The sequence below is a fragment of the Pristiophorus japonicus genome, chromosome 1, assembly GCF_044704955.1.
Source record: "Pristiophorus japonicus isolate sPriJap1 chromosome 1, sPriJap1.hap1, whole genome shotgun sequence".
NCBI lineage: Eukaryota > Metazoa > Chordata > Chondrichthyes > Pristiophoridae > Pristiophorus > Pristiophorus japonicus.
In genome coordinates this window covers 461,861,321-461,874,249 of record NC_091977.1, presented here as the reverse complement: position 1 = coordinate 461,874,249, position 12,929 = coordinate 461,861,321, and the positions used below count along the sequence as shown (strand labels likewise).

General features: G+C 40.9%; 1 protein-coding gene across 1 annotated transcript in view; it reads left to right on the top strand.

Moving 5' to 3' along the window:
* tmem64 (transmembrane protein 64) overlaps positions 1-7,102 on the top strand; it is an 82,011-nt gene extending 74,909 nt beyond the window's left edge. The window contains exon 3 of the mRNA XM_070893830.1: positions 3,480-7,102. Within this exon, the coding sequence (XP_070749931.1) occupies positions 3,480-3,671 (192 nt within the window). The 3' untranslated portion in view covers positions 3,672-7,102. The remainder of the gene's footprint in view (positions 1-3,479) is intronic.
* The last annotated feature ends 5,827 nt before the right edge of the window (positions 7,103-12,929 follow it).

The following is a 12,929-nucleotide window of genomic DNA, read 5'->3' as shown; positions in this document are numbered from 1 at the left end:
TCTCTTACCGCCCTTTTTTACTGGAATATATTTTTGTTGCACACTATGAAAGAGCTCCTTAAAAGTCCTCCACTGTTCCTCAATTGTGCCACCGTTTAGTCTATGTTCCCAGTCTACTTTAGCTAACTTTGCCCTCATCCCACTGTAGTCCCCTTTGTTTAAGCATAGTACGCTCGTTTGAGACACTACTTCCTCACCCTCAATCTGTATTGCAAATTCAACCATACTGTGATCACTCATTCCGAGAGGATCTTTTACTCGGAGGTCGTTTATTATTCCTGTCTCATTACACAGGACCAGATCTAAGATAGCTTGCTCCCTTGTAGCTTCTGTAACATACTGTTCCAAGAAACAATCCCATATGCATTCTATGAATTCCTCCTCCAGGCTACCCCGTACGATTTGATTTGAACAATTGATATGTAGGTTAAAATCCCCCATGATTACTGCCATTCCTTTTTCACATGCCTCTATTATTCCCTTGATTATTGTCCGCCCCACCGTGAAGTTATTATTTGTGGGCCTATAAACTACGCCCACCAGTGACTTTTTCCCCTTACTATCTCTAATCTCCACCCACAATGATTCAACATTTTGTTCATTAGAGCCAATATCATCTCTCACAACTGCCCTGATATCATCCTTTATTAACAGAGCTTCCCCACCTCCTTTCCCTTCTTGTCTGTCCTTCCGACTTGTCAGATACCCCTGTATGTTTAATTCCCAGTCCTTTCCACAAGTCCAGGACTGTCACTCTCCATCTTAATAAAGAATTCTACCATATTATGGTCACTCTTCCCCAAGGGGCCTCGCACAACAAAATTGCTAATTAGTCCTTTCTCATTACACATCACCCAGTCTAGGATGGCCAGCCCTCGAGTTGGCTCCTCGACCTATTGGTCTCAAACCATCCCTAATACACTCCAGGAAATCCTCCTCCACCACATTGCTACCAGTTTGGTTAGCCCACTCAATATGTAGATTAAAGTCACCCAAGATAACTGCTGTACCTTTATTGCATGCATCCCTAATTTCTTGTTTGATGCTGTCCCCAACCTCACGATTACTGTTTGGTGGTCTGTACACAACTCCCACTCGCATTTTCTGCCCTTTGGTTATCCGGAGCTCCATCCGTACCGATTCCACATTATCCAAGCTAATGCCCTTCCTTACTATTACATTAATTTCCTCTTTAACCAGCAACGCCATCCCACCTCCTTTTCCTTTCTGTCGATCCTTCCTAAATGTTAAATACCCCGGATGTTGAGTTCCCAGCCTTGGTCACCCTGGAGCCATGTCTCTGTGATGTCAATTACTTTATTTCCGTTAACTTCTATCTGCACAGTTAATTCCTCGACCTTATTGCCAATATTCCTCACTATTGAGGCACAGAGTCTTGTCTTTTTAAATACCCTTTGCCCCTTTAGAATTTTGCTGTAATGTGGCTCTTTTTGCTTTTTGCCTTGGGTTTCTCTGCACTCCACTTTTACTTTTCTTCTTTCTATCTTTTACTTCTGCCCCCATTCTACTTTCCTCTGTCTCCCTGCATAGGTTCCCATCCCCCTGCCATATTAGTTTAACCCATCCCATGGGATCCCATGAGCTCATCTCATTCACGAGACCTGCTTCCTTGACACCATTTACATTTAACTGTTGAACACCCAACTCTTTTTCTGGCCCCTATGCTAGGTGATATGATAAATAGTTATTTTTCCTTGGGCAGTGTCTCCCTCACTTTTAAAACTGCTGAAATGTGTCTCTTTTTCTCTCTCTTTCTCCCCCCCCCCCCCCCCCCCCACCCCCACCCCAGGCACCAACAAAGTTTGACCATTCAGCCCTCTATTCTTACAAATAACCACCCCATCTCCAACACCTCGTTCCTCTGCAAAGTCCTTGTTCATCTTCTCTCTTCCCAAATTCATGCGCATCCCATTACCCAACCACTCTTGGATTAAACCAGATTGTTTGCAATTTTGCAATCCTATTTGACCCCAAGCTGAGCTTCCAACTCCATATCCTCGCCATCACAAAGACTGCCTATTGTTTAAACCCTCATCCATGCCTTTGTCACCTCCAGGCTCAACTACTCCAATGCTCTCCAGGGTAGTCTTCCATCTTTTCTGTCCATATCTGCAGGAAGTCCCCATTGCCTTGTCCTTTTGTCCTTGCTGACCTACAGTAAATTATTCTCTCTTTCTCCACCCCCCCCCCCCCCCCCCCCCCACCCACACCAACTCAAATTAAAAATTCTCATTCTTGTTTAAATCCTTTAACTAATTCACAGAACTATTCCCTGATTATCAAGATCCATGATGAGACCTTGGACAATGTGGACCACTTCCCATACCTTGGGAGCCAACAATCAGCAAGGACAGACATCGACAACTAAGTCCAACACTACATTCAGTGTGCCAGTGCAGCCTTTGGCCGACCAGGATCTCAAACCCGACAACAAGCTCATGGTCTACAGAGCAGTAGTGATACCTGCCTTCCTATATGCTTCAGAGACATGGACTATGCATAATAGACACCTCCAAGCACTAGAGAAGTACCATCAACGCTGCCTCCGCAAAATCCTGCAAATTCATTGGCAGGATAGGCGTACCAACGTCTGCATTCTCTCTCACAACGTCCCTAGCATCAAGGCATTGACCACACTCGATCAGCTCCGATGGATGGGCCACATTGTCCGCATGCCCGATGCTAGATTCCTGAAACAAGCACTCTATTCTGAACTATGTCACGGCAGGCGAGCCCCAGGAGGGCAGAGAAAATGCTTCAAGGACACCCTGCAAGCTTTCTTGAAAAAATACGACATCCCCACCACCTCTTGGAATACCTGGCCCAAGACCTCGCAAAGTGGAGGAGAAGCATCCGAGCAGGCACTGAACACTCTCCACCGGGAGCACGCGGAAGCCAAGTACAAACCACGGAAGGACCCACCCGGCCCTCCAATCCCATCTGCCACACCTGTGACCGAGATTGTAGAATCCGCATTGATCTCGTCAGTCACCTTGGAACTCACTTCCATCCTCTACTGCAGGGGACTGCCTAAGAAGGGAGAAGAATTTGTTCCAAGAAGCCTCTTATGCATTCCATCTCCTCTCTTTGCCTCACCATTGTGGCTGTGCCTTTAGCCATCTAGGATGCAATACCTAGAATTCCCTTCTTAAACCCTTCCACCTATCCATCTTCCTTTTCTCCTTGAAGACCCGCTTTAAAACCCACCTGACCAAATGTTTGGTTGCACTTTCTAATATATCTTTGGTTCCTTGTCCATTTTTTTTTGTCTGAAGTATCTTGAGGTCTTTCTTTGTTAAAGGCACTTTATTTTTGCAAGTTGTTGGATTATCTACTAGCTGGGTGTGCTTATGTCAATTTAATTGCGTGGGTGTTAAAATCTCAATTTGTCGAAGTATTCAGTGTGTGTTAAGTTATCCATGTGATTATGCTGTGATTTTATTTTCTTCTGGTTACAGATCTGCATCAGCGTTGGATTGATGTTTTATGTTGTGCACAGGGCTCATACCGAATTGGATGCTGCCATTTTGGCTTGCCAGATGGAACTTAAGACTTCAATGATTAAAGATGGTCACCCAAATGGAGCCAGCTTGACATTCTGCAATAAGAGGACTTCAGCAATGACCAGTGGGGGAGTTAATATTGTGTGAATCAAAATGTTTATATAGATTCAGGGAACTGTAAACCTGTCAGCCAGTGCTAATTTAGTTCAGTGGAGGCTAATGACTAATTGTTGTGTATCAGTAGATATGACTTCACGCAACTGCCTTAATAGTGAACAAGTTAATAGTATGGTACTGGCAGCTAAAATAGAAAGGTAAATCACAAGCCATACAGTGATGGAGTTTAGTTGCTGGTGGAAAAAGAAAGTCAGATGGGAGGTCAGCTTAAAACAAAACAACTAACATTAGTAATGTATTGATAACCGAATCCCATATGCAGTGCGTTTGAACCGTGTCTATCTGTGTTGTGGAAGAATGCAACCTGTAACATTTACTTTTTCCCACTGGAAGGTTAAGGATGTTTGGCTCTCCTCTCCTCTCCTTGGCTATTTACTTTGTAATTGGTTTCCCAATCAAAATTGTGCAGAGTGATATTTGGCAGCAACAGTTTTTTGTAATCCAGTACATGTGGCAATATGGTGTATCTACTAACATGGTTTCTATAATGTGAGGTAACTGCCTAATGTCAAATGAGCAGACAAGAGAAAAGAACAAAATACCTCCCACCTTTGGAGAGTAAAATGGAGTGTTACAAGCTGCACAGTTTCGAACAATGGAATTTCATGATAAATCAAAGTATCTTTTTTTAAATCTGGTTAAAGTCCCCTTTAAAGCATTAAATAATACAGCAGTTTTGCTGATCAGTCAAATAAGCACTAAGTTTATAATAATGTCTCTTCCATTGTAATCTAATTAAGTGAGTAGGAGTAGCGCAAGTGTTACTTATAATATGCACTTTAGTTACTTGGTCTTAATCTGAATGATACCATTTGTAGAATAAATGATGACAGCAGAGAGTGTCTCAAATATAATACTTTCTTGCTGTCATTCAACTGTTGAGGCTATCTGCTATAATTGAAATAATAGGTAAAATATAGGATTAAAAAGAATAAATAAATTATTTTGCACACTAGAATTAGCATGTTAAAACTAGAGACATTTATGTCTTAATAGTGATCAGTTTGAACCAGATGACATTGGGAACATTAAAATGCATGTGAACATGCTCTTGCTCATCTGAGCATGAAAGTAAAATAAAAATATCACAATGTGATCTATATTTTTCTCAATCTATTCCAGTCTGAGTGGGTTCAAGATGTCCTATGCACTTACAAAAACCAAGGGATGTGTGTGTGTGTTTTTAAAACTCTGTTGGCTGAAACTATAATGAATAAATTGATGTATTTGCCAACATCCCGAGGCTCTTCATTACTGTGTGAAGATTATATTAGTTAGGGCTGCTTGATTTGTTAAAGTGCTGGTGTATCAATGTCTAGACATTACAATTGGAAACATAATTTGCAATGAATGAGGTCTGTAGTCTTTCAACAGTCTCCATGCAATGTCATTTCTGCAGAGACATTGAGATAATTTTACCTTGTGTTTGAAACCCTTGTTCTTTAAATAACACTAAAATATATTATTTTTTTAAACCCACAACTAAGCAATTAAATGCAGTGAAATACAAACAGAAAATACTGGAAGTGCATAGCCAGTCAATTACTTGAGTGGCCAATCCATCTTAATCAAATGGGATTTTCTTTTCAGACAAATGCATATACCAGAAATATCGCATGACTCAAATCGGTTTTGTTAAATCAGCAGGCAGGAGCATACAATTTTTCATGTTGCTTTAACATCCCACATGTAAGATTAAGTAATATTTTAGTGTAGTATATATTGAACATCAGTTCTAGTTAATGCACTATTGTGTAATAACTGACCTTTATACAGCATGTTAAATCTCAAAGATGTGCTGCATGTTTTCTGAGCCATTACTTTGAATTATCAATGTAATGAATGTTTACTTTGTGATTGTTGCTCTGGTATTTTCATAACAGGCTCTCATTTTGCCTTATAATCTGATAACCACTTTACACACAGTTTGTGAGGTAATGATTTTTATATGATATATTTACAAGGTACAAACACCATTTGTATTCCTTTTGTTTTTGTAACTTGGATGCACAATATTGCTGCTGGAGTTGACAGACATGCACTTCTAGCCCATACCAAATGTACATGAATCGCTTCCTTTTATTTGATATGTACAATATGTTTTGAATTATGTGGCCTATGTACCATTCGGACTTATTCCAAATTCTGTTAGGGTCATGGATATAAATTGAACAGCAGTAACTAAGGGTTGAAGTAATGAAATGTAATGTGATAGTGAAAAATATATTTATGAATAATTGGGATCCAGTTCATATGGACATACTGAGCGTATTACAGTTTTTGCTTTTGGAAATAGTTGTGATTGATAGGGGTTAAGCACATTTGTTTACACTTAAACTTTTTAAATTGTGGGAATAGACTTGTAGCTGATTATTTAAATTTGCAAGGCATATGCCATACATTTTTTTTCTCAGACTTCAGTTAAAATTAAAATCTTAATTTATTTTACATCTCAACTGAATCGCCATCTTGATGAGGGTTAAGCTGTTCAATACAAAAAGGTCCCTTTTTAAAAGAATATGGTTTAGCTGTAATGATTTTAAGAAAAGCACACTGTAAAGAATTTTACTTTTTAACTTGTTTCCTGTTTGTCCATGAATATCAGTGAGGTAAAGTACAATTGATTTTACGAACTGAAAACGGGTATGGAACAGACACAACTTTAACTTAGGACTTGGGACTTTGATGACTTAATGCTTTTTTATTGTAAATAATAAAAGTAAATTACAGCTGTGACTTTGTTCCCTTCTAAAGTTGAATTGATGTGAAAGGTTAACCAACATATTCTGCTTTTTCTTTGCAAATATACAACGGTGAATATTTTGTTTAGTGTGTGTAAATTGAATTGCCCTTTATATTTCTTGGGGAAAGTATTACGATTTTATAAAATTTGAATTCTGCTTGAATTGTCAATTATACTTTCATATAATGATACATGGCAATAATATGTATGTATATCAGTGGTACGTAATATAGACTATGTAGAATTTTCCAGTAATCGGCAGCAGACGGTTCCTTGATAAATCTGCAGAAATGTCATTTTAGTTAAATGTTTTGTGTGAATAATAAAAATGTGGTGTGCATGAACTGTTAGTATCCATACTGACAGCCACTGCCCTGTATAGAAACTCCAGAATAAAAGGCCTGTATGAAATTGAAGATGCCGTTTATATCCTAAATAAATGATTCCAATGCTATAATCTAATTTTGGGTTCAGATGACTTAGAAACTACCTTTACTGTTGTGGTTTTTCACTTGACTGGCTCAATTAGATCACTGTCTTAAAGTTGCTCCTGGTGTCTGGTATTTTGTATAGAAACAACTGATGTTTCTATACGTTGTAAAATTGATACCATTGTTTACTATAAAGTGCATTTCTTAATTGTATTGATGTCAGATGAAAGATTGAATATTTAATTTAATGTACAATAAACTGTTTTAATAAATTGACTTCTTAAAGTGATCTGGCACTTCTTCATTTGCTTCTGCATCATTCATCAGTATAATGTTGAACAGTGCAGTAGAAACTTTTGCACCCACCTAAACAGACAGACAGGGTCTCAATTGTAACCTCTGGTATAAGACCTCCAGAAATGTATTACACTCAGTACTCTATTGAAATGCTTGCCCAGAGTTTGTGCTCCAGTCTGAGAATGGAACGTGAGTTATGACCTCTGACTCTGAGGCTGTGCTATTAAGCCACCTTGATAGATACATTCTATTATCTAGTGGTTCTAAATTCTACAATTCCTCTACATTAATCATGAATTATATTGTAGTTAAACTACATATTGTTTTGTACTAAGCATTCTTGCACCTTTCTAAATACCTTCCTTTGCATCAGTCTTGAGACTAAGCAACATCTTGTCATTTTCATCTGAAAAATCGAAATAGTTTAAACAAATAATGTAAAGAACAATATATTAAAGGGAATTATAGTTTAAAAGGGAATAAATAATAGCTTATTATTGCATAATAACATTGCTCATAAACATGCTTTCATGATGCAAACTGCATAAAGGTTTAGCAACACTTGAGTTAACGTTTCAGATCGGTGACCTTTCGAAAGGTCACTGACCTGAAATATTAACAGTCTCTCCACAGATGCTGCCTGACTGGAGTATTTCCAATATTTTCTGTTTATATTCAAAATGCAAGCCTTCGAGCAATCTATTTAATTATATAATTGAGTCTAATAGTCGACATGGGAGCAATCTAAATTTTTGTGGAAGCCCATAATCTTGTTGTGACTTGCTTGAAGGCCACTCCCAAGATCTACCCTAAAGCAGCTCCTATACTGTCTCCTATCCCTGCTCTATTACAGGGCTCAATTTTGGACCACCCCTTTTTTTGGCGCACTTACCGGAGATGCGTCGCTTTTCTCCGTTCAGAAGTGCACCGAAAAAATTCCTCTCCACTTTGGCCGTTGTCCGACCTCCTCCTTGTGGTCGCGCAGCATGGCCAGTCGAGTTGCGGGTGGAGCCGGCGTCCTGCGCTGAAAAGTGCCAGGAGGTCTGCACATGCGCATTAGAGTCGGGTCGCGATGTCCGCACATGCGCAGTAGTGCCAAAATTTGGCAATCGGCCCAGCCTCCCCACAGATGCCCCGTTCACTCGCTCTCCTCCCCTGTTCATTTTCAGCCTAGCCCCTCTCTCTCTTCCCCCCCCCCCCCCCCCCCAAACACAGATGCCACGTTCACTCGCTCTCCTCAACCCCTCTCCCCACTGATTCCGCATTCAATCGCTCTCGTCCTCCACCCCACCCCTGTTCATTTGCAGCCCAGCCTCTCTGGAATACAGATGCCGATCGCTCCCACCCCTAGCCCAGGCCGAGTGGCTTCCTGGGCCGAGTTTTAAGATGAAGGTAGGGCTTACATTTATTTTTAATTTGTTTTGAATGCATATCACTTTTTGTTTCCAAGGTTTAGTGCTTTGTAAGTCTTGGTGCTTTAGGTGCAGGTCCTCTCCAGAAGCCTTCCCGCCCCTATCCCAGGCCGAATGGCCTCCGATGTTCCTACCTGCGTTGATTTCTTAACTCTCCGCAAGTGGCCACATAAGCTGGCATAAGTAGATTTGGAATAACTATTAGCTGGCCAAAGTTCTCTAAATGGGCAGAACTGGCGTAGGTGGCTGGTAACGCCCCCTTTTGAGAAAAAAAGATGAAACAAAAAATCGTAACTAACTCACACTGGTGCAAATTGAATGTGCAAAATGGGGATTTTTAAGATACGCCAGAAAAATCAAGTTATTCCAAAAAAAAACTGAGCAACTCCTGCCCAAAATTGAGCCCACAGTGGTGGGCTGTGAAATGTGGAGCAGCCCAACAGCTGAAAGATCGGTTAGGCTCCCGGCATGTATTGCGTATCAATGCCTTAACACATACCAATTTTACTAATGAATAAATTCAAATCAAATTGTAAACTTCATAAAGTGCATAAAATGTACTATATTTACACTGCAATCCGTTTTTAAATTTCAGAGACATCTGATAAGAAAGTGAACACTGCCTTTGATATTTGTGTGTGCCATTTTCTGAGTTCCAGGTGACATTACAATTGGATGTTTTGGATAACAAAATCAGTTTGAATTTAAAAGACCCAACATGCTTTGATTAGTGTCAACTTGGCTTAGTTGGTAGATCACTTGCTTCTTGAGTCGAGGTCTTGGGTCCAAGCCCCACTGCAGAACTTGAGTACATATTCTATGCACTGTGTACTGTTTTGGTCTCCTTATCTAAGGAAGGATATACTTGCCTCGGGGTGCAACAAAAGTTTACTAGATTGATACATGGGATGAGAAGGCTGTCCTATGAGGAGAGTGAGTAGAATGGGTCTATACTCTGGAGTTTCAAGTATGAAGTGATGTTATTGAAACAAGATTCTGAGAGGTTATTTCTCCTGGCTTGAGAGGCTATTTCTCCTGGCTTGAGAGGCTATTTCTCCTGGCTTGAGAGGCTAAAGAAAGAAAGACTTGCATTTATAAGGCGCCTTTCATAACTACCAGACTTATTAAAGCACATTACAGCCAAGTACTTTTTGAAGTGTTGTCACTGTTGTATTGTAAGAAACGTGCTCCACAACTACATGCAAGCCGTGATCCTTACCAACGGATCCACTACAGACACAATCCACTCCGGACTGGGGTCAAACCGGGCTGAGTTATCGCCCGAACCCTCTTTTCAATTTTCCTTGCTGCCATGCTCCACCTCACAGTCAACAAGCTCCCCGCTGGAGTGGAACTAAACTACAGAACCAGTGGGAACCTGTTCAACCTGCGCCGTCTCCAGGCCAGGTCCAAGACCACCCCAGCCTCTGTCATCGAGCTACAGTACGCGGACGATGCCTGCGTCTGCGCACATAGAGGCTAAACTCCAAGCCATAGGCAACATTCACTGAGGCGTACGAAAGCATAGGCCTTACACTAAACATCCGTAAGACAAAGGTCCTCCACCAACCTGCCTCCGCTGCACAGCACTGCCCCCCCAGTCATCAAGATCCATGGCACAGCCCTGGATAAAGTGAATCATTTCCCATAGCTGGGGAGCCTCTTATCAACAAGAGCAGACATTGACGACGAGATTCAACACTGCCTCAAGTGCAGCCTGAGGAAAAGAGTGTTTGAAGATCAGGCCCTCAAATCTGCCACCAAGCTCATGGTCTACAGGGATGTCGTAATATTCACCCTCCTGTATGGCTCAGAGACACGGACCATTACAGCAGACACCTCAAGTCGCTGGAGAAATACCACTAACAATGTCTCCGCACCTGCAAATCCCCTGGGAGGACAGACAAAGTTAGCATCCTCGTCCAGGCCAACATCCCCAGCATTGAAGCACTGACCACACTCCGCTGGGCAGGTCACATTGTTTGCATGCCAAACACGAGACTCCCAAAGCAAGCGCTCTACTCGGAACTTGTCCATGGCAAACGAGCCAAAGGTGGGCAGCGGAAACGTTTCAAGGACACCCTCAAAGCCTCCCTGATAAAATGCGACATCCCCACTGACACCTGGGAGTCCCTGGGACTCCTCCACTTAAAGACCGCCCGAAGTGGAGGAAGTGCATCCGGGAGGGCGCCGAGCACCTAGAGTCTCATCACCGAGAGCATGCAGAAATCAAGCGCAGGCAGTTGAAAGAACGTGCGGCAAACCAGTCCAACCCACCCTTTCCTTCAATGACTATCTGTCCCACCTGTGACACGGATTGTGGTTCTCGTATTGGACTGTTCAGTCACCTAAGGACTCATTTTTAGAGTGGAAGCAAGGCTTCATTGATTCCGAGGCACTGCCTATGATAATGATGATGTAGGAAACGTGGCAGCCAATTTGTGCACAGCAAGCTCCCACATGCAACAATGTGATAATGACTAAATAATCTTTTCGTGATGTTGAGTGAGTGATAAATATTGGCCAGGACATTGGCAATAACTCTCCTATTCTTCAAGATAGTGTCATGGAATCTTTTGCTTCCACTTGTGAGAGCAGAGAGCGATTCTGTTTAATGTCTCATCCGAAAGACGGCACATCTGACAGCGCACTGGAGTGTCAGCCTCGATTTTTGTGCTCAAGTCTTTGGAGTGGGACTTGAATCCACAACTTCTGACTCAGGCAATACCAACTGAGCCATGGTTGACTCGAAGTAGGCTTCACAGTATCAAGATAAGTGGTTGACCGTTTAGGACTGAGATGAGGAGAAATTTCTTCACCCAGAGGGTTGTGAATCTTTAGAATTCTCTATCACAGAGGGTTGTGGATGCTCAGTCGATGAGTACATTCAAGACTGAGATTGATAGATTTTTCGGGACTAAGGGAATCAAGTGATACTGGCATAAGTGGAGTTGATTTAAAGGTTTAACCATGATCTTATTCAATGATGAAGCAGATCGATGGGCAGTGTGGCCTACTGCTATTTATTATGTTCTTGCATTCAGAGGTGCTGTCTTATGAGTGACATGTTAAACCAAGGCCCCTTCTACCTGTTTATGGTGAACATTAAAGACGTGACACAATTCATAGAAGAACAGAGTTCTCCGAGTCAACATTCCTCCGTTGATCAACTCGAACGGAGAACGTGATCTCTGATAGATGTGCTTAACCATATAGGGGGTTTTGATGAGGTAAATTGTGAAAACCTATTTCCACTGGTTGACAAGTCAGCTACTATAAGGCATAAATTTAAAATCACTAAAGCAAAGGTTTATTTTTAAGCAATTGATGCAAGGACATGGAATGCCCTGCCAGAAACAATGGTGGAAGCAGAATTTTAAATAATCTTTAAAAAGAGAAGTGGATGCCTATTTGAATGAGCCTGTTCTGTAATGTAAGATTATACCACCAGGAACTGATTAACTGATTACTTATCTTCTTTTCTATTTGTAGGACATCGTTGTGCTCAAATGCCCTGTTATGTTTCGTTCAAAAATTAATTAATTGGATGTTAAAGATGTTGAGATGTCCTGAGGACATGCTGAAACCCTATGTAAAAGCAAATTGTTTCAATAAGTACAATTCTATAAGTTCAAGACAGAGATCGATAGATTTTTGGATATTAAGGGAATCAAGGGATATGGGAATAGTGCAGGAAAGTGGAGTTGAGGTCGAAGATCGGCCATGGTCTTATTGAATGGCAGAGCAGGCTCGAGGAACCGAACGCCTACTCCTGCTCCTAATTTTTATGTTCTTATATGTTCAATTAAATGTATTCAGGAGCCAAAGGAAGTGGTGTTTTCATGTCGGTAGATTTAAATGTAACCAACATAAGTAATAATGCTTCAAACTGATGGATTAATGCTGCAGTTAAAAAAAAATAACATTGCTTTCATAACTGTTACATATCTGAGCAGAATTCATATAAAAATTAAAGATCAAGATCGATAAATTCTTATTGGGTAAGGGTATCAAGGGTTGTGGAGCAACAGCGGATAATTGGAGTTGAAGCACACATCATATATGATCTAACTGAAGGGTGGAACAGGTTTGAGGGACTAGATGGTCTGCTCCTGTTCCTATAAACACTTATCCGCAATCAGAAATAACTGCCATTATGCTTTTTCTGTAGATGAATTGTGGTAAAGGCTTTACTTTGAATGTTATTTTTGTTATGAGAACTAAAATACTTATATTTGAATTGTTGCATATAAAGGAGGTAAAATTACCCGTATAGATAACTTGAATGAAAAAGTTAGAAAGAACTTTGTACTCGCAACAAATTTATCATGAACACTAACATTAG